Here is a 22,871-nt window from a genome sequence, read left to right as displayed (position 1 = left end):
ACGAAGTAGTTAAAAATTGAAAATATGTTCCAAAGTACACGGCCGTTTGCGATACGGCGTTTAAGATTGTAAACAAAAAAAAATCTTAAACGCAATAAACTTACAACCGTGTAAGGGGGGTAATAACTACGTTTTAAATGACCGGTTATTATGTGTATAAATGTTGGGCGAGCTCGCATGTAGCACGAAATTATACGGGCGACTCGATTGATTACACAAAAATGTGATTTGTTTTAATAAGGAAATCAAATAACAATTATTAAAGCAATCAATCATCATTATTCAGTGTTTAACCCGTCGAAACTCAATATCGAATTTATTTAAAATTAAGTGTACGTATATAACACCATAAGGTTTTCGAGATATTTGTCTCACTTGCGTATGGTGTATGATTGATTAAAATTGACGGATGGTGTCGATCATAAAAACTCCAATTCAGTGTTAATTTTTCCTGGTGTTTGATAACATCACTATGAGAAGAATGACGCCTTTCTCGTATATTAACTTTTATCAAAAATAATAATGTATTATTTTATTGATTTACTCAAGAATTTAATCTGAGCGGTTAGTACAAAGTTATTGTGCTTAAAGATATACTCATCTGTTAAGTTTGTCGTGCTCTAGCATTTCGAAGGCTACGGGTCTTATCGACTAATCTGTTATCGTGATAATATTATATTCACTCATATCTAAAATTTATCATGTCATAAGGGCAGTAGCGGCAGTAGCGGCTTTGCGTGTCCAATTGGATTATTCATTTTACTTCCACCATTTTTTTCTTTTCTTCTAAATTAGCTTTCGAATTCTTCGCAACGGGAGCATTACGGGAAAGGATTGAACGGAAATAAATTGCCGAACGTTAACTACCCTTTGCCATTCCTACTTGAGTCAAACGTCAAAATAATTCGTTAATAATATATCACGGCACGTCTATTAATCTTCGTTTCTGCGTCTCGTAATAATAACGGTCTCGATAAGGTTTACTTTCTCGGTTGCTTCACTAGCACTACCCTAGTGATATGCCTTGTGTAATAAAATAGTAAAATGTATGTGTATGTCATTTTTTGCGTACTGTACGGCTTGTGTATATAAGTTTTCGATTATTTTATACGATGATGGCGACGGTGTTGGACAAATTGCGTTATCAGTAGGTAGTCTTCTCTCTCTATTCGTGCGTATGCGGAAAAAGAGGAATGTCATTTGACCGCATCGATCCAATTCCGCTTTATTTCCACTTTATATTGCCGTCTGCGTCTCATTTTCCCGGCCCTGTATGGGTTGTTTTATATCTTTGTACATATTTCATGTTTGCCCAAGTATTTTTGGCCGAGCGTTTTGTCAATCGCGTTGCTAATAAGAAAATGAGTCTAAATGTGAAAACTCCTACTTGGCAAATTAATTAATGATTTGTAAGCAGCAACAAATTTGATTCCTTTATATTCAGTAATTTGTTTGTCAAACGATTATAATTAACTCACAAAAATGTTGTAGCAAACTGGCCAAATACGTCATAATTAAAACTGCTTTTATATGCGAATTAAATTTAAATTATGCCTCAAAAATTTCAAATCCCGTTTTGCTCGTGGGCATATGCCCCCCTAAACTCTGTTCTAATACTAGTTAAATTGTCAATGCTTGTCTAAATGTAAAACTAGAATTAATATCGTACTTGTAATGACGGGGGCGTAAATGTAATTTGCACAAAATTCTATTCATAAAACTTGTTTACAAACATCAGATGTAATATATTTGTGTTTTTGATATAAATGCTTTTGCATTGGAAGCTTTCAATATCTTGTTATATGATATAAAACTATGTAAATTGCCGAAGAACAATTACTGACGTTTTGCGGACTTTTTCAAACATATTTATATATGTTAAACATTCATACATATCACGAATTTGGTGCACGTATAAAATTGTATTCAACGCCCCTCTTTCAAAAGCTGGAAAAACTCCGATTCCAGAGCGCATGGCGAGCGCTAATCCTTTAAATTGGAATTTCGCCAATAGAAGCGAGCGGCAGCGGCCCTAAACGAAAAATGAGATTCTTCACTTTTTTACACATGGCACAGACCTTCTTTGCTTCTTCCGTGAAGCGAGAGCACAATGGGGCGTAAAAATCGTCTGTTTCGCGGGACGATATGGCGCCAGATGCTTCCCGTCTTAATCTCGCGCCGAAAAACGAGAAAATCGTAAAAGTAAAATCTCGCGGATTAACGCAAGATTGACGCGAGAGGAGAAAAAGGGGACGACGCGGCTTGTCGAACCTTCGCCCGAGACGTCGCAATCTCAAACGGCAATAAATCCTCTGGCTCGGTAGATAAATTAAACTATATATTGCGTTGCTCACACGAGGGTATATTCATATGTCCAAAATAACAAATAATATATGCTGTTGATTGATACAATTTCAACTGAGATTAGTTTGGTTTTGTTATATGCTATGGTTCGAAACCAATTTATAACTTCAATACGTATGTTATTGATAATAATTACTTCAATATCGTAAAACTGCTTATTACGTGAAATAGGCAAAAATGCCCATTTCATGAATAATGCAAATTAACTGCCGAATGCGTGAATTGGGCAGGAATTGCATTGCTTATTTTGTGCATTGAGCTATTAGACCAAATGTTATTTGATTATATACAAATAAATCATTCATAACGCAAAGCGTTATTCATGGGGTGTTCACTGTTCTGACGCACCTAATCTATCTAACAGATATATAAAAAACTTGTTATAGTTATTAATTATTTTATTACAATTAATAACAATATTTCTGCTAATCTCCCGGCATCAGTTACACGACCATATAAAGTACATGTGTCACTATCTCATCGGCAATACACGACCCTTCAATAAACGTGACGTTTTCGCAACTGTCAAAAATCACATTTGGCTTAGTTCCAAAAAACACGCATTCTGCAGATAATTTGCCTAATTTACAAGGCAACGGGCTTGCACTTTTCATGAATTAGGCTAATTTTTGCCGATTTCATTGAATAAGCAATTTCATAGATTCGGCGTAAAATGTGCATAAATAGATTATTTTCCATTGTTGTTATACTTCTCAAACGTGGCGTATTTACATTACTTCTTGTCTTACGTGTATATAGCAACATCAATCATCCCCCAGGAGTTTAAAAATCACATTCAAGCAAGTGCCATTCGCGTACACCGAAATGATTTATTGCCTTTTCGAATCACTTTTCATTCACACTGTATCGACGCTTGTGCGGTAACATTTTTTTATCTCATCATGACGACCCTTTGACGGCTTATATGATTTTTTAAACTCATCGATATAGCGTATCTACGCTTAAAGTATCATTATTTATTATACATGTACATATATCGATAAAACATTAATTCCCATTAATCATGTCTAAAAAATATTGTACGATTTTTCGTATATTCACAGTTAATATAATACTTTACAATTCATATTCCCATAGATTTAATGTACCTATCGTGAAAATATTTTAAAATGCTCAAAAGCACACTTTTCACTTTTAATAAATTGTTTTACTGTTCAGCTGCTAGCAAATTTTGTTCGTTCGTCTGTAGTATTAATTCCTTTGAGGCTTGTCCTAATTTCGAACTTGAAAATAAAGTAAAACTCAAAAGTTGCTTTGATAAATTTTATCAGACGTTTAATGAGCGATCAACCTTTAAAATGGGGAGTCGTTCTTGATATGGAAAAAATTAAAGAATATTTTATTTTGGTCGTACAATATACATACCTCCGGATAGTAAAAACAATTGTTCGATCTCAGCTTTTTCTCGCACAACTCAATACTCACAGACATGTTTATCGTCTACGGCTGCACGGCGTACAGTGTGAGAGAATTGAATTCTAAGTGAAAAAAATCAATGGTATTCAAAGCATTTTAAATACGAGAGTAAATCAAATGAAAATCTTTAATTTATTATTTATTCTAGTGCCGCGCGAGACTTTTTCTCTCGCAAGAAACTATTATTCACGCTAAGAAAAAATATTACAAGCCGTGTTGGGCTTATACAGTATTCTATGAAACAGTATTAAAAATTATGATAATTTAAATAGCGAGTTTTAAAACAACGAAAACAATTTTTGTTTTCTTGAGCGGCACTAGGGCTGCCACTATTTCCATACATAATATGTCGTTCGCAAATAAAATAAATAGCTATTTCACGTGTTCGCCATGTGGAAAAAATATGCTTTGGTAAAAAAATGCTATGCACAGTGGGTGCTTTCACGGCAACTAAACGTCGCATACTAACTCATACTGGTTCCCTCTGAAACACCTCACCACCCAGAACTCGTTCGCCTAATGTCCCGAGTCTCGTTACTTTTGGGTACATCTCGATTGGAGCTAACCTATAGGTTAATCTGGTCATGGGATCAAGGCAACCGAAGAACTTTCAACGTTTTTTTTATTAGATTGTAATCGTAGATACTTATTGATGAGATCTGCGAATTTCGTACTAGTAACACGAACGGTCCTTCCGTTGCGAAAATGCCGCCCCAAGTAAGTGCCGCCTGGGGTGGTCCGCCTTCCTCCGCTCCCCTTGCTACGCTACTGACAAATGCTCCGTATTTGTCGGTTGCTCTTCACTATATATGTTGCCTATTTACATATTTTTTTTTTATTTGTTTCGTACATGTATCAAAAATTATTTTCGTTATTTCCATTGTCATAATTTGATCACATATATGTATTAAAGTAATTGATCAATGTCCAGCTATATGTGTTAATTATTTTTTCCACTTGCAGTCCCATTCTATCCTACTGTGCGGTCGTACCTTTGATACGCTAGCCGCCATAAATAAAAGGCGTTGCTCTTCACTCTTTCGCTCGCGTTCGATACTCGGCTTTCTTGTTATTACCCCCTTTTGTTTCGCCAGTCGGTGTCGATTTGATATAGGGCCGAGTGTGTGACCCAATCCATTACCACACAGCCTCCTCTGAGCGCACGCGGAGGGTTCGGAAAAGTTCTTCTCGCGGGATTGGTCCATGTCGGCGATGACATGCGCGCTAGGGGCTGTTCCGAACCGACGTTTCGGCAGTCGCTTCGCCGCCTTCTTCGCGACGGTACACCCCCGCCGCGCTCCGGTTCGATTTGGCGCGAAAACTTTTCACTAACTCGCCAGCGAAAAGTTCCCATGGAGTTGTGCTCGTTTTTTAGTTCAAGTGTGTTGTTAAATTAAATTGTACTTTTATTGAGTGTTTAGTGTGACAACTAATTATTTTTCTGCATTATCAATGTTACGTAATGGTGTACATTTCAAATAAGTAGTTGGAATTAGAGTAACACAATCGCTAATCATAATAACCGTACTATTGATCTTGATTTGTGTATTATTTTATTCTTATTATATCTAAAAATTCCTCGTTTTGAAAGCATGAAAGAATTATTAATCTACTTTTTTTCTTGAAGTATTTTTTTTCAAACGTTATCCGATAGACGGATAGAGAGTGAGCAATATTAACTACAGATTTGGATTTCCGTCTAAATCATCCAATAGGAAAGTATATTAGGTGTTTTTATTACGCGACATGTTCAAATCATACGTGATGGAAAAACATAAGTTTATTGTAAGATTGCGTGCTCTGCGGTTTTTCAATATATCGTTTTTTCCGTATAAATTTTTACTATATATACTCATCATCATAAATCATAGAGGCATCTATGGCCAACTGTCTCAATTATAAATTCCGTCTGTATCTATACGATTTTCTAAGTAGATTCTCAAATAATAATGGATAGTCTTCGATTAGAGTTTATAAGTAAAGTCATACGAATCAAATATTAGTTTGTAAGTTAAGTCATACGAATCCAAGTTTATTATAACTAGTTCACGAATACATAATAAATTAGGGCAAATTAAATATATTTAATGGGCAAAATTCAGACATATCTAAAGAAATCCAGATGCTTAGTAAATAATTTATTACTTGGTATTTTTATGTTTTTAATATTAAATTTTTTGTTTTAAAATGTTAAAAATCCTCAAAAACTGCATAAAAAATATTTGCTAAAAATATTATTTTCGTCGTTTAATGTTTATTTTTGTACATTTTTCCCCCTTTGAGAAAATACTCATTCTACTTCTAAGCTTGTATGAGGAATAATTTTAATCATTTATTCACCGCTTTTTAATTAAAACCACGGGTTTCATTTTGCTCAAAATTAATCATTTTTCGTCTTATAATTTTTGATAAATTTCTAGATTTTTATTATTATTCATAACAATCTTAATTGTTATGTGTATGTATAGCAGTTTTCTCTTTATACATATTTATTTGGCGCTCGTTTTAGGAATATCCTTTAGCGCTAATCCTCCTCAACATATCGCATTTATTATTTACTTGCCACAAACAATACATTGTCCAGTATAATCAAATTTGAGGTATAATTCTAATACTATCTGTTTATTTTTTGATACGTGCCGAAATTTAAAATGGTTACAATATATACATATATGTTACAGTGAATGTATTTTTTTAGTGAAATTATATTTTCTCTAGTATAAATATAACTAGGCCAGTGAAAAATGTATCAAACAATTTATGAATTGAAAAAAATAAAACAAAACGAAATACAATATACAAAAACAAATCAATTATCAATAAAAAACACATTATTTAAACATTTAACCTGGCTTCATCTTTTATACTGATGCATACTCAAAAATTTTGTCGGATTGTGTTTGATTCGCATAGTAGTTATTTAATTTCATAATTTTTATTATTTTATTTAAAAATGTGACACGCCTAGTAACATATATGAGATCCACTTCGTAACATAAACACATAAATCTTTGATATATATATATAAGTTAATTATTTTTACATTGGAGTTGGTATTTATTTTTTAGATTAAAAAAATGTTTTCAATATCTATATTTTCTACAAATAATGTAGCTTGTCTACATTATTTGAAACTTAACCATGTTGTTATGAGAAAGAACTTGAGATTTATAATTGAATAATATCATGAATATATAAATAATCGTTGTTTAGACATCACTGATATTTTTTCGTCCCGGTTTTTGAAACTTGAATCCCGGGAGTTACGATTGAAAAATTAGCAAATTTTTCAGAAGGGACCACTACTGGTGATGTCTCGCCCTACTGTCGTTGAAACTCAATTTGATAGTTTATTTTTACATTTGCTGTTTAAACCTAAATTAATGAAACCCAACATAACCTATATTCGCTTAGTTTAGTTTAGGTTTGAACATTTTGGCCTTAACAGGTGATCTGTCGCCATATAACTATTTTTGTGATCAATAGTTAGTTTTATAATTTTCATTTTAAAGCACATCGGTAAAAGTGAATTATCCAAGTATTGGTTCGGAAAAATATGAAAAACAGTTTTTATCGAAAATCAAATGGCAGCTTAGAGCAGTATATAATTTCACTAGCAACTATCAGTGAAAATGTATTCCAATGTGATTTAACTGAAATGCCAGTGGAAATATATTTTCGCTATTAATACACATTCACTGTAACATATATTGATATGATCAGTTGTTTTTGAAAGTGGTTTAAGTCCATTTATTCATACATTTTGGGTTTGCGTTTGAATCAACCTAAAAATTTTGGCAATCGTTAATCTATTCAGGTAATGTTTTTAAAATTATAAATTTATTATATTTATTAATTTATTATCCAATAATAATTTTAAAAAAATGTTGAAGAAAATAAACGCCTTTTTAAGCTGCAAATGGACTTATACCACTTTCAATAATAACAAATTATGAGAAATATAAACAATGGTAATTTTAAATTCATATTTTAATTAAAATTGTTTTTTAAATGTATTTTTAATATTAAAAAATACTAATTAAAGTGATGACTTATACGAAAACGAATAGTCGAGTTTATTAAGAAATAAATTAAGATAATTATTAATAACATATTCATATTATTTTTTCTTTACACTTATGGTGAATATGAGGTATGTAAAGCATCATCAATTATGATTATTTTATGGACTTATTTTCTTTTCAACAAAAATATTTTACAGTTCAAGTTATTTTGATTAATTTATGAGGATATTGTGCAACGTGTGATTATAAATATAAAAATAAGATATTATTATCTGATTAATTTTTTTCTCCATAAATAGACATAATATACCACTTTCAAAATAAAAAAACGACTCATATTATGGCATTTCAGGTGAACAAAAAAGTATTGAAAATACTGTTTTTTGAATTAATAGTATATGCCACAACACTTTTCTTACTAATGTCACGAAATATGGCTACATTCCTATTTCGCCATAGCTCAAAATTCTGTTTTGTAGGGTAGCATTTTTCATTTCAATGCTGTTAAGATGTCAACATTTGACTTGAGACTTTGAATGAATGTCCGCACTTTTAATTTCACAATTTGGTAACCCTATACATCAAGATACACAATTCTAACTGATTACTGATTCCAACTACATATTTATTATACACACAGATTCATACGGTTGCTTTGATGACAAATCGAATTCTCCTTGAATTCCTCAGATCGCAAACTACCATTATCTAGAGAGGCGCTATCCGATGTTGATTTATAATTAAGTTTAATTAGACGGAAATTGGTGAGGAACAACAACAGATGCCGTTCGGCGCGGGTAAAACGACACGAGTTACTCGCGCCGAAATTCGATCGCGTAAAATGAAGCCGAAGAAGTCGAGCGCCAGCCGTCGATAATTATGTTCTTCCGAGTGAGGAAGATGCCGTCGGTGGACAACAACAACGGCGAGGGGGCGCCTCCGCCCCAGGTGACCCCTCGCCCTCCGCCACCCGCCTTCAATGGGCCTCCGCCTTACGCTTACAACCGTCCGTTACCGCCGCCTCCGCCGCCGCCGTCGAACCACAACACCAACATGACCATCACCAACGGACCTATAACTATTGGACAGCAACCGCAACAACATCAGCAACAGCTTCAGCAACAACATCAGCAACAACATCAGCAACATCAGCAACAACATCAACAACATCAGCAACAACATCAACAACAACAACTTCAACAACAACAACATCAACAACAACATCAGCAACAACATCAACAACAACATCAGCAACAACTACAACATCATCAACAACATCAGCAACAACCTCAACTTCAACTGCAACAAGAACAATCAAATAACAATGCGCCTCAGCCGATGCCGAACGGATCTGTTGTAAACGATATCAACGAGAGCAACTCAAACAACAACTCTAATAACAACAATCCAGCGAGTGTCCTCATGTCCAACAACATGTTCAATGTAGCACCGAACAACAACAATAACAATGGATATCGTCTCCTGTCCGCACAGGGTATGGAAACTCTGCAAGTGTTCCTGCGAGAGCACGGAAACGAGTGCATCAAGCAGTTCGTTCAGGTAAACAATCGTTATCTAACCACTACTAAAACGTTATAAACTAATGCTGCACCACCTGCACTGCGACTAATTCATCAAAACTATCATCGCATTACGTATTCGGACAGACTTAATGTTAATTCAGCAAACTGCCACACATTCCATTATTAGTTCCGAAATGGCTCTGTTGTTTGCGAGCGCAGAATGAATATGCAGCCAGTGTGGCTGTGTCTAATTGGAAAAAGTTACATAATTGGATGTGATGCTCGTTTTGTGTCATCACAGCGGATATAGAACGATTGCATGACGTCTATTTTACTATTATGTTATATCGGTTCCATTAGTCTGCGTTTTTTAAGGTGCGGTTTAAATAAATGAAAAAATGAAAGTAATACTGTTATTAAATTTTATATTCTTTATCTTTTTCTACGATTATTATCCACATGTTTATCATTTTTCTTATATCTGATCAAAATTATCCCTTCTCAGAAGTCGAAAATCCACGCCAAAAGCAATAAAATCGTGTTACCGAGCGTTCCCATTGCGACGGCGCCTACACAATTTTATTGCTTTTGACGCGAATTTTTCACTTCTAAGAAGGGATAATTATTTTTGCGCCCTCCTATTGACCAAAATTAGGTTTGAATATACTTTGACCAATATTCTCACATTAAAAGTCCGTAGTAAATATCGATAAGGATAAATTTCAATTTCATATCGAGACAAACTTTGGAGCAATATGCGAGATGCAACGTCTGTTTCTACTTCTTCCGCTTATTTTCCTCTAAGAGATGAGTGACTTTTTTGTATTTTGGACTTGAAATGAAAAAACTAATGAAAGTTCTATAACTATAATTATGTTTAGAACTTTTATTAGGTTAGGTTTGGGTTTGAACAACAAATGAACGTTTCGCAACTGCCAAATTGAGTATAATTTTTTAGACATTTTAGAGCAGCATATAATATCATTAGCGCCTATTAGTCAAAATATATTTTCGCTAATAGAAATATGTATCTACTGATAAAAATGTATTACACTTTTGTTCTAGCTACTGTATCGTTAATTTCGAACTTTTTTTGATGGCAGTCCTGATATCCTCACTAACAACTAGCGTTTTTAATCGAATTATTTACTCGATTTTCAACTATATGAATATTCAAATAATTGATAAATTATTCGTTTAAGCTATCTTTAAAAATCCATAAGCAATACAGGTAGTCGTTTTTTCTCTCAATATGATTAATGCCGCTCCAAAATCCACGGTCCTTTTTGTGCACTTATTTTGTTTCAAAATGCGAGACAATAAGACTTCTTCTTAACAAAAAATGCTTTTACGCCTTCGAAAAATGTTTATTGGCCGTCTCTACTATGACCGAAATTCGCAGCTCGTACATAAAAATAAAAACAAAAAATCCACCCTTTATCTTAAAAATAGGCATGCGTCTCAAATTTTTGTGAAGTTTGTGTTACGTTTTTTATCTGTTGTTTAAAGAGGCAAATATGTTATTTCAATCAGTTCAATAATTCGATCGCGGTTAATTTATTTCTGGTTATTTAATTTATATGCAAATCCGCACAAAACAAACGCCGATATGGATTCGATCTTTATGTATATCAAATTCGCTCCAAACATTATTAACTATTGTATATACAATACATTTATGTATTTAAAATGTCCCATATTTTTTTCTAAATTTATTTAATCGCAGCTGATCTTAATTCTGGTGATTTGAAAAAGCTAAATTGCCGTCCGTGATTAAAAAGTATGTAAAATGATAAATTAGACATTTTCTTTTTGACGCCCTCACTATTTTTTATAAAATTCAAAAAGCTCAACTATTCTGAAAGTAATTAATTACTGATTAACCAATAATTATTTTTTAATTAAATTATATTTTACAGGCAATAAATGGATTTTTTGCACTTTTGGTTAAAATAATTAATATCGGAAAATTACAAATATATTCGAATACTTCATCAATTTTTTATTTGCTATTCTTATAGTTGAAAACTGCGAATAATTAAGAACCCTAATTGGCATCCAAGCACTGCCTTTTCGTGTTAAAGTAAAGAATCCACTTCGTATCTTAACGTTTCGACTCAAAAATATATCTTCCTGTTCTAGAATCATTAATTATTGGCATATTGAGACTTATTCCTATTTTTTAAATATCAGTGAACTGATGTAGGCGATACGTTGATTTTTTGTGCTAGGTACTGTATCGTTAATTTTGGACCTGTTTTTATAGCAGACCTAATATCCTCACTAACAAGCTCTAAGGACTAATCAAATTTTCCGGAACGAAATTTTTAGATTGATTTTTGACACTTTATATATTCAATAGCATCCCTGCCCATTGCATTAGTGGTTTTTAACTGCTATTGTCGCATTATAACCGAGATGAAACTCGTAAAACATAATATTGCTTAACTGTGATTATCCACTGCCATTGTTGATTTAGGGTTAGAAATTTTGAAACAAAAATTATATTATATAGAGCAGTGTTTCCCACGGTGGGGCGTACGCCCCACCGGTGGGGCACCACGCCTCAGAGGTGGGGCACCACGCTTCAGAGATGGGACACCACGCTTCAGAGATGGGACACGTCGGAAATTATCAAATATTCCACATATAAATATAATTTGCTCGTTCACGACTAAATATACCCACGTGCGTAGGATTTCTTAAAATTTGGATTTATACCTGCTGGGCATGACGAATGTCTACCTTTTTGTCTTATGTGTGAGAAATCCTTTACCAATGAAACAATGAAACGAGGTCGTCTTGAAGCACATTTGAAGGCGAAACATAGTACTCATATTAATTCAGATATTATTTTCTTTCAAAATCTTAAAGAAAAATTTGGAAAACGAACAACATTAACAAATCTACATTGTGCACAAACTGCAAGTATTGATCGTAGTCTTGAGGCTAGTTACCAAATTTCATTGCTCATCGCTAAATGTGGAAAAAAATATACTATAGAAGAGGATCTAATCAAGCCATCAATATCAGCATTTCTTAAAACAGTTCTACAACAAGATGACAAACTCGTGAAGGCTATGCCCCTCAGCAACACTACGGTTTGCAGAAAAATAGACGAATTGAGTGAAAACGTTGAAATCCAACTTGTTGAAAAGCTGAAAACAATAAAATTTTCACTACAAATGGATGAATCAACTTTGAGAGACAGTGAAGCCGTGTTGCTAGCTTACGTAAGATATATTGATAAAAAAAATTTGCAGAAGAAATGTTATTCTGCAAATCATTAGAAAGCACCACTTCCTCCAAAGATATATATAATAAGCTAAATTCAGATATGACTGTGGTGCATTGTGTTATTCACAGGGAAAACTCGGTGGCTAAATACATTTCACCTGTTCTAAATGAGGTACTAAATTCCGTTATAAAGTGTATCAATATGATTAAAACTAGTGCTAAATCTGAGCGTCTCTTCAAGTTATTTTGTGAAGAACAAAATGCGGAACACGTAAGACTGTTACTTCACACTGAAGTAAGATGGCTCTCAAAAGGAAATTCCTTAAAAAGATTTATGGAATTATTCGATACCCTTTGTGATTTTTTAAGCAACCGATCTGATATGAAGTTTTTGATGACGGTCGACGGTAAAGCATTTGTAAGCTATTTAACTGATATATTTGAAAAATTAAATATTTTAAATAGCCAACTTCAAGGATCGGAAAAAACACTTGTCGATGCAAAAGCAAAGATATTTGCATTTACCACTTTTATCAAATTATCTAAAAAAAATATTTTTAACAACAATTTTGAAAAATTTTACTGGTTACAAAAATGTGAAGTGACTGATAATGCTAAACGTGTTATTTTGGACCATCTGCAAACTTTATCAACTGATTTTAAATAACGATTTGCTGATTTAAAAGAGATACATTTTCCAGCTTGGTTGACACAACCAATGCTGGTAGATATTTCAAATGAAAATTTGTATGAAGAACTTTCGGAAATGCAAAATGATGATTCGATTACAAATGTATTCAATATAAACGGAATAATGGCATGGATGTGAGAAGAAACTAACACAAAATATCCTAATATTACTTTGCAAGAAATTTATTATTACCCTTTCCATCATCTTATTTAGTGGAATGTGGTTTTAGCGCCATAAGCGATTAACTTATTAAAAAAAAATCGATTGAATATTACAAATAGAGAGGACTTAAGACTGAAATTAACCAAGTTAGATCCAGACATAAAATTTCTTTGTAGCAAGCGTAAGTGAATTTAATAATTTAATAATGGATTAGGCATAACCATTTTATTTTATTTTACTTACATCTTTAATTTGTATTTTGTAATTATTTCAATTATAATATACGTTTTGAAAATTTACCTACTGTTTTATTAAAAAAGATGCCGGTGGGGCATATGACTTTTGAAAAGACTACGGTGGGGCATGGCATAAAGAAGGCTGGGAAACACTGATATAGAGCGTTATTGATACGTCTACTATTAACAAACACAATACTAAATTTATTGTTAATTTACAAAAAATTATACATTTTTCAAAATGTAAGAAAAATCTTATGGAAATTGATGATATATACGGGAGTACTATAAACTATGATTTGCTCAGCTTAATTAATTTTAAAACATACAGGTTTTTTCTGGACGTATTATAAATTATTGCTTTTGAATAAAAACATATTTGAGTTGTAATCAATGCTAATGATTATTCCCATCTGTATCTATAAAAACGAAACTAGAGCTTAATCTTATACTCTCTGAATTCCAATTACGATTCGATTAGCATTGCTGAAAAAGTCACGAATATTTTTTTAGATACGCTTCGCATATCTAAGGACGTTGTTTAATGAAGCATACAGTGAGCACTCTCTTGAGATTTGGTAAGTGCTTTCGACAAGAAATATTGTACCGAAGCTTATTTTGGTCAACTAATGTTGATCGTAACCGTCCACTGCTAACTTCTCTAAGGTAGTTAGGCTGCGTGCCAGAGCATTATGCGGTAATCTAATATTGTACAGTATTTCATAAACATAACACCTAGCTCTTTAGATAAAAAATGTTTCAATATACATACAAGTATACAAGATACAGTCATTTAAACATGAAACTAATTTCACACCTGGAAAGCATCCGTTCTCGCATAACAACCGCGATAATATCCGCAACATTTTCAGGTTTGAACCATTCCTGCACTCGTTTTCGCATTGAACGCCCTTTAACGCCTTATCTTGACTCGTTTCATACGTGTATTAACGTTAACGGCCAACGTAAGTGCGACTAGCGATATTCAACGAATTCAGAACTAAAAAGTTAAACAATGTTTGTAATCTCGTTTTATTTGAGCGTATTAAACAAGGCACAGAGCGAGGCCGGCAGACTGGATGAATAATTACGAGCGAATTTACCGCGTATTTAATGTAAATGTCGCCGTGAATCTGACCTTTGGTTGAAGCGTTTTATGCCTCCGTTAATTTTCAGACGAACCCGTCTACATATTTGTTGTTATACATAAAAGACGCGTGTGCTTGATATATTGTTTGCTTGTGTTATTTTTAATCAGCTAGCTATAATTTAAATGAAACAATTTGGATGCAGGTATAATTGAATCGTATTGAATTCATACATCACTCCAAATGTGTATAAAGACAATGTATATTACATACATTTACTCATAATAATTTCGGTAATAGCGAAACTTGTTGTTTTGCTACCTGCCCGCTCGGTATTTTGGGATACGGTTATTTTTAAAGAGTGCACATTCTTACATTATTTGTGTCGGCGCGATAGATTCCGTTTTAATGTTAATCTCCTTCGGAAAAAAATGCATAGGTGTTCTATTGTACTTCCTTTTCTTTGGAAAGGCCGCTCCGTATCTTTGTAAATGAAAGAGATATAAATCAATTGTTTTTATGACTTTTGCACGGGTCTTGTACAACTAATCGCAACGCCACGATTGTGGGCACGCAACGCACCATAATTCCGTTTATTAAAAATGGCATTTTAAAAACAATCGTAAATAAGGCGCATTTACTGTGCTATTGCTGCCTCGAGTATTTTTATATTTCACTAAAAAAAAAAAACGATATTTGTAAAATGTGCTAACGTAGGCGTTAAATAAAAAAATGTGAGCGTCATATTTTTCAACGTTAAAATCAGGACTTTTTTATAAAGGCACGAATTATAATATAAAAAGGCTCACAAAGCTGCGATCCCAGAAATTCATAAAAATTCAATTTTGAAACTAGATACTGAATAAATAAGAAAAAAGTTTACATATGATACGAACAATAAAAAAGTTACCGGTCTTGTATGAAAAAGTTTGATATATTGTAGATACCTAATGTATCAATTCTATGGATACAAATAATTTATAAAAGTAATATTAAAGTTCGATTTCGTGAGCTTGCAAAAAGCATTTAAGCGAAAATGACGAAGGAATTTTGGATGCCATCTGAAAAAGGTTTTCGAATAACTTGCAGTCCTTTTAGTGTTTTTTATATAGAATGAAAGTTGTTATATGTCAGCTTGAAATACTGTTAATATTATTATTCTTATCTCATTTCTAAAACGAGTTTTGCTCAAAGGTTACATTAAATAATGTCATGTATAAAGGATAACGAATCATGTAAAAGCTCTTATCAATCGACGCCTCGCTTTGGGATACGATTGTTGACTTTTTCATTCGTTTTCTCGCCCTTTCTCGAATAATAAATCGATCTAAAGATCCTCCAATTTGTCTCGCTCGTTTTCCTAATCTTATCGTTATCTCGACGAATGTCCCTTGATATTTTTCCTTCGAAAAAATTTGCAAGAACTCGCAAGAGTCTCGCCCGAACAAATACACAACGAATGTGTGTTTTTTTTAGAAAATATATTATTTTTTTACAATGGGACCTTTTTGATGTTCGGGCGGACATGTTTCTCGCCAGGTCCGCACTTACGCACCTGGTTGTTCGGAATTTTTAAATTTTACGACTTCCCAGGAAAGTAAGTTTTCCGTGTGGTGATCGCTTGTTCCTTGTAAATTAAATGACTTCGTTCCGAGCAAAGCAAAAAAATATATAAATATTTTTAAAAACGTAACTAAACTCAGCTGAAATTTAATTAACGGTTTTCATTAGTACGCCCGCTCCGAAGGTAATATTAATACAGTATAAGACTTTACTTGGAATACGATTCACGTTTTAGAGGTCATCTCCGTCTCGGGACGTGTCCCGGGATCTTAGGTCCCTTATTAATTGAACATATTTCACACGGAATGTCACATTGGCGTTATACGGCGTTGCGTTCGCAAGCTTAAGAGTATTCTTCTCTATGTTAACATTAGCCGTTAATTGATAACGATTTGCATAACTGAAAGTGTTTTAATTTGAGTTTATGTCGCGGTTTACGTGTCTCGTGTAATACGCACACGTGAGGGTGTTTTTTATGGTTCTCCCTGATTAACCCTTTTTTATGGAAGATGAGAATCTATATAAAGTTTTATGGCAACGGTCGTATTGATAATGCGAGCGTAATATATATATAGCATTCGGACATCCGTTTTTATATATATATGTGTGTGTGTAAATTTAACGCCTCTGAAAAAAACATTTTTAATGAACATTTATATTCGCACGTAATGGAAAAGCGCGCTCTGGTCTTTGGTGCCATAATAAGTTAAATTAAACGTGAATATTAATTAATTATTAAAAATATAAGGTGGCGCTATTGTATAAGTAAAAAATATAATTCGTTCTTGTCCGTGTCTCCGTAGAGAATTTAATAAAAATATTTTGGTTGTAAGCCCGCCGGGTTTTTAACCCGAAGTGAGTTTAATTATTTTTAATATCATCTGAAGAGCTCCCTTGCTATACGAAGATAATTGAGAACAAGAAAACGCCACTCGAAGGTAATAAATTTTAAAGTTGCGCTCGACGTATTGTAATAAAATACATAAAAAGTAGTTCTTAATCATTTTCACCAATAATACGTGTTGTGATCTTTCTCACTTTAAAACTTTTGTTTCAATTAGTTTCTGAATCAATAAAGTTTATCTTTTCACTTCGTAATGAAACTTTTTTGCGAAAGCACCTGCTCGCGGAACGTTTTAGTTAATATTTCGACCTACGAAAACTTTCGCTTCACCTCATTAGTCTTAAAGTGAAAAGTTTTACTTTTCGATATGATTTTGACGGCTGTTTGTTGTCGCTTTTGCCGTATTTTTCCATTTTTGAGATATAAACACCGATCTTTGATTGCGACGTGAATACGTATAACAGCGGCATCATATGTGTTATGCGGGTTCGCTGTGTAACACTTCGGTTAACTTAATTATTCGTACGTATTCCACAGAATAAATAATCTTGATACACGTTCGCCCTTCTTCATCTGTATGTATATGTTTTTGTTCGTTTCGCGCAGTGCTCTTTCGGTTGTATTATTGCCTTAATTTGTTCTAGAGCCCGTCTGCTCTGTAAACTTTGACTTGCTCCCCCATTGTCTGCAAGCCGCCTATTTCCAAGTTAATATTTAAGCTGAAATAACGTATGCGGTTTTGTGCGTATGCGGGAAAGAGATATCATTAACTCTTCTTCGTTGTAATGATATTATTAAGTTAAACGTGATACTTAACTAATTATCATTACAATCATTGAGTAGGCAAACTTTATACTAATATTAATATTTGATTAATTTGGATTTATTTTATTAATTTGTTTAGATAATATATACACCGATGTATACACTAAAAAAAATATATTAAAAATAATATAAACATAAACAGAATATATAAAAAATATTATAATTTATATCTTAATACAAGAAGATGTTTCTTTATTTCATTGAGACAACCCGCTACATTTTTACTTTTGCGGATTGTCTTATGAATATTATTATACAAATTCACACCTCCGTACAATATTCCCCTGGCCGTACTCGTTTTCTTATACTTATCTATTCTTTAATTATAATATTTGCAACATATTTTTATTTTATTTATTGTTGCACAATAATTGATTTTTTTATGTATTTATACTTATCATATGTAATAACCTTTTTTTGTACTATTTTTTTGAATATGTAATTACAATGTTCCTTAATTTTTTTTTATTAAAAATTGCCTCTTTATATTTAATATATAAACTATTTCTATAATAGAGTTACCTACAACTATTTTTATATTATTATCTAACATGTATTTGTAATTAATAAACATACATTTAGTTTAAGTACATTACTTAATTCGTTGGCAAAATTTCTCGTTATAACAACACAACTGCATTTATGATTTATTTGAATAATTACCAAAAAAGTGTTGTTAATATATTTTAAATATTATCATTGCCTCTATCTTTCGTGAAATTGAGTCCCATTACTTTGAACATTATTGAGTGATGTGGCTTTTAATGTGAAATAAGAACTCTTTTCCACAGATTTTATGACAGGGTTTAGATTCGACTGAGGCAGTAAATTGAAAAAGTGTTATGTTGTTTTCCAGATATTTATGGTCAGTAGATTTTTATTTCTTGTCAACAAATTTAATAGTGAGAATTTAAATCAACTTTGGGTCAAAATAAAAATCAAATTTCGTAATTATATTATATTATTTAGGGTTAGAATAAATAATAAATGGTTAAAATAAAAATAGTTTATGGTCAGAATTAAAATAATGAATGTTAGAATAAAAATATCATACGTTCAGAAAAAAAATAAAGGACGATCATGCGAGCTAATATAAATGGGCAAAAAATTATTTATTTTAGAAATATCTCATAAAATATCTCGCTCGCACCAAAACGGGTCAGAACATCAACACCCCATGAATAACTCTCAACTAATCTGCAACGAATATATTTAAGCGTCGAACGAAGCGGGAATAACGATAAAGCGGCGGCAGAGTGCGCGCTTGGCTTGTTGTATTAAGTTCAACTAAAACAGCTTGATAATGACCATGTATTATTATGCTGACCATCTGTCAATATAAAACTGACCTTGAGGTTAAAATACAGATCATATTTTAAATACTGGCCAATCAGCTGTAATAAATACTAATTGAAAAAAATCATTCTGACTGTAGATTCAGCCATCTAGTTTTGTTTGACTGGTCAGCATTTTGAATTCAAAATGTTTTAAAATTATTTCTTTCGTTTCAAATTTTAATGTTTAGATTACAAATGACGCATAAGTTAGTCAACGGCTATTAACGTTCGTTTTTTTTATGAATGACGTATGAATGCGTTTAGTGTCCTACACATCCCAAGAATCCCGAATTATTGATGTAAAAGGTCATTAATCATGATAAATATTAAATGGAGGGACATTATAAATATAAATAAAGTTATTATTATTTATTTTATTTTATTAATTTATTTAGTTTAATAGCTAATCTTTACATCTAACAAATTTAGTAAACATATATAAAAAATATATAAAAAATACATAACAGAAAGAAAAAATAAAAATATACAATAATAAAGACTTAATATTATAATTTATTTCTATATGTACGAAGGTGTTTTTTTATTCCATTTATGAAACCCGTTATATTTTTGCTGTTTCGGATTTCTCTTGGAAGACTATTATATAAATCAAAACCTCCGTACATAACTCCCCTAGCCGTACTCGTTTTCTTATACTTAATTATCTTTAAATTTTTTCTAATTCTAGTATTATATTTATGTACATCTTTATTTCTTATTAAATACTTATTAAAATATTCTGGTAACATATTATTTTCTAACTTATATATAAATACTAAAACATTCATAGTCAATATTTCTTGAACATTCAACCATTCTAATCTATCAATCATACTTTTACAATTAGTTAATCTATTTTTATTTAAGATTACTCTCATTGCCCTATTTTGTAATTTTTGCAACATTTGTTTATCTAATTTATTTAACATATTTAATAGTGTTGCACAATAATTAAAATGGGGCAATATTATACTATTGTAAATTATTTTTTTTGTATTTATACTTAATATATTTCTTAATCTAGATAATAAACCTATTTTTCTACTAATTTTTTTTAATATGTAATTACAATGTTCTTTAAAATTTAATTTTGTATCAACAATTACTCCTAAATATTTTATATTATCCACTATTTCTATACTAGAGTTATTTATTACTATTTTGGTACTATTATATAACACATTTTTATAATTAATAAACATACATTTAGTTTTATTCTCATTTAATTTAAGTACATTATTCTTTAACCATATTTCTAATATACTTAATTCATTATTTAAATTATTTACAATTTCTTTAATGTTATCACCTATGCAATACATTAGTTGCAACAATAAAAAAACTCTATAGTATCCACAATTAATGCTACTATATCATATGATTAGTATCCGTAATGGTGCGCTGTTTGCTACTACTTGTAACCCAAGGGACCACGTTCGATTTCAGAATTGAATCGTACCGTTGAAATGTACGCTATTATCATACATACCTTGAGTAATTTGTTAATTATAGTTCTATTATAAAATCATTTACAATTAGTAAAATCGAATGTCTCAAAAAGGTATGCATTGTTTAACGATATTTAGACTGACCTAAATATATAATCTACTCTCATTTAGTGTATATTTAGAAAAAAATCTCTGAGGTAAAAAGCTGACATACACTAAAGTTGATTGAAGTCAGTCGATCCAAAATAATTCTGCATACACCCACACACTGAGTACAAAAGCGTATCGTAGGTGAATGCCGGTCCAAATTTGCATACTCAATTTCATGCTAAATGTTCGGTTCGACTCTCGGAATTGGATTGTCCACAGGCGTCGTCTTTGATGAAGTATTCTGGCGATGAATTAACGTCGGACCGGGCACAATTTCTCCCCGTAAGCCAATCACGTACATACCGCGAGCGACGTGAAAATGTAATTTTAAATTTATTATATTGATTGGCACTTTATACGTAGCACGCACGAAACCTCAACCCTTGTAAAACGTATTTTTATATATATAATAGATAAGCCGGGGTCGGATGTGTGTATCATTTTTGTTTTTGATGTTTTAAAATAATTTATTCAATTCTGAGCTTTTTCGCCGTAGCTGTGTTTGAGCTTACGGACGAGTTGGTCTGTCACACTCTACTAATGGATGTCGCATTTCGCGACGTAAAAGTCTTGCCGTTGCTTTTACTCTCCGGGATTAAGCTGAGAAATTCTTAATTGGTACGTGTTTTACCAACGGGGTGATGGTTGTGTGTATAATGCTAGGTGCTCATCGTCGGAACTATTTCACTCGTGTGGTGGTGGTGGCTGGCAATTTCAAAGTAGCTTGCCAATTGCAATAGGTGATAACTGTGTGGTTAGAGTGGATAAGTTTGTCAATGTGTTGAATGTGAAGGATCCGAATCGTAAATTATAAATAATTAGAGGAAGTGAACATTGCAAAAATAATTAAAAGCACGCTAATTGGAATTGTTTTCAACTGCGGTTTTGAGAGTTACGCATTCATGTAACGAGCATGTAGTACATATTAATGTTATTAATAATCACGATATTGAACACATGACCGCCATATCGGTTTTACTGCTAATGTATTATCATGCCATAGAGTACATTTACGTGTAATTTTCTCGTGTTTCGGTGTAGCACCTGATATAATAATACATATACCAATAAGTCTCGGTTGACGCTAATACCTCGTATAGCTCTCGCTCGTCCGACCCGGCTCTTTGGTCAGTGATTAATTAAAGTTTCGCCTTTCCAAAAGACCTTATAAAACGTGTCGCATACTGGTTGTGTCGTATGTTGTACTTACGTATAAAACGCTCGGCTTTTCCATTTCCAAATTGAAGTATCTCGGCGTCTTTGATGTGGCGACGCGCTACGTAATCCCGCGTCGTCTCGAGTTTCCCCAATCAAACTTGATTCACATAACCGGCGTCCGATCAATATTTATTGAGAGGACTCTTGCGCGTTTTTCACCGAATAGGTACCGGCGAGTATTAAGTTTCGATTAAGGTGTTCGCCACGCAGCGGTACGGTACCTTTTTACGCAGGTACGCGCCCGGCCGTAGACTTTTATAGCCGTCTTTTATTATTATTTCAATAATTGATACGTTGAAAACTCCATTTTGCTGACTGATCTCTTCGTGCTGGTCACAATACTAAAATTTACCGTCCGCAAATAACAAACCACTACAACAGTTGTATCCACTACAATTAAAACATTTTAATATTTTTCGCTAGTTAAAAATACCCCTGTATTAAATAAAAATACTTAAAAAAAACAATCGCGGGCGGATGGAGCTCAAGCATTTTAGTAATAATCGGCTTTTAAGACTTCTTTGAAAAAATATTATTTTATGTTGCTATATAGCGTATAATTTTTTATACCGATTATGGTATATTTTATCAATAAACTACCTCTTTTGTTAAATAAAATATTGATATTTAATTGGACGATCAGGACGAATATTATCGTCAACAAAAGTGACGTTAAAGTAATTTATTTGCCTGCGTTATACATTTTTTTTGGTATTTTATTTA

The 22,871-nt window shown here is 32.5% G+C and overlaps 2 protein-coding genes across 51 annotated transcripts in view; both read left to right on the top strand.

The window, feature by feature from the left end:
• Positions 1–22,871, top strand: part of Liprin-alpha (PTPRF interacting protein alpha) — a 244,081-nt gene that overhangs the window by 113,707 nt on the left and 107,503 nt on the right. The window lies entirely within an intron of this gene.
• Positions 8,546–16,176, top strand: LOC148231200 (uncharacterized). The gene is made up of 2 exons (XM_088194750.1): positions 8,546–11,868; positions 13,837–16,176. Exon 1 carries the CDS (start codon positions 8,706–8,708, stop codon positions 9,423–9,425), a length of 720 nt encoding a protein of 239 aa, XP_088050876.1. The 5' UTR covers positions 8,546–8,705; the 3' UTR covers positions 9,426–11,868; positions 13,837–16,176.

Source organism: Plectrocnemia conspersa, unplaced genomic scaffold, assembly GCF_051122295.1.
Source record: "Plectrocnemia conspersa isolate PC_06_02 unplaced genomic scaffold, ASM5112229v1 ptg000010l, whole genome shotgun sequence".
NCBI classification, from domain to species: domain Eukaryota; kingdom Metazoa; phylum Arthropoda; class Insecta; order Trichoptera; family Polycentropodidae; genus Plectrocnemia; species Plectrocnemia conspersa.
Note: the sequence above shows the minus strand (reverse complement) of the source record. Positions and strands in the feature narration are given on the sequence as shown.

Coding starts and splice junctions, on each gene's coding strand:
- LOC148231200 (XM_088194750.1), top strand. CDS start 8,706: ATGTTCTTCCGAGTGAGGAAGATGCCGTCGGTGGACAACAACAACGGC.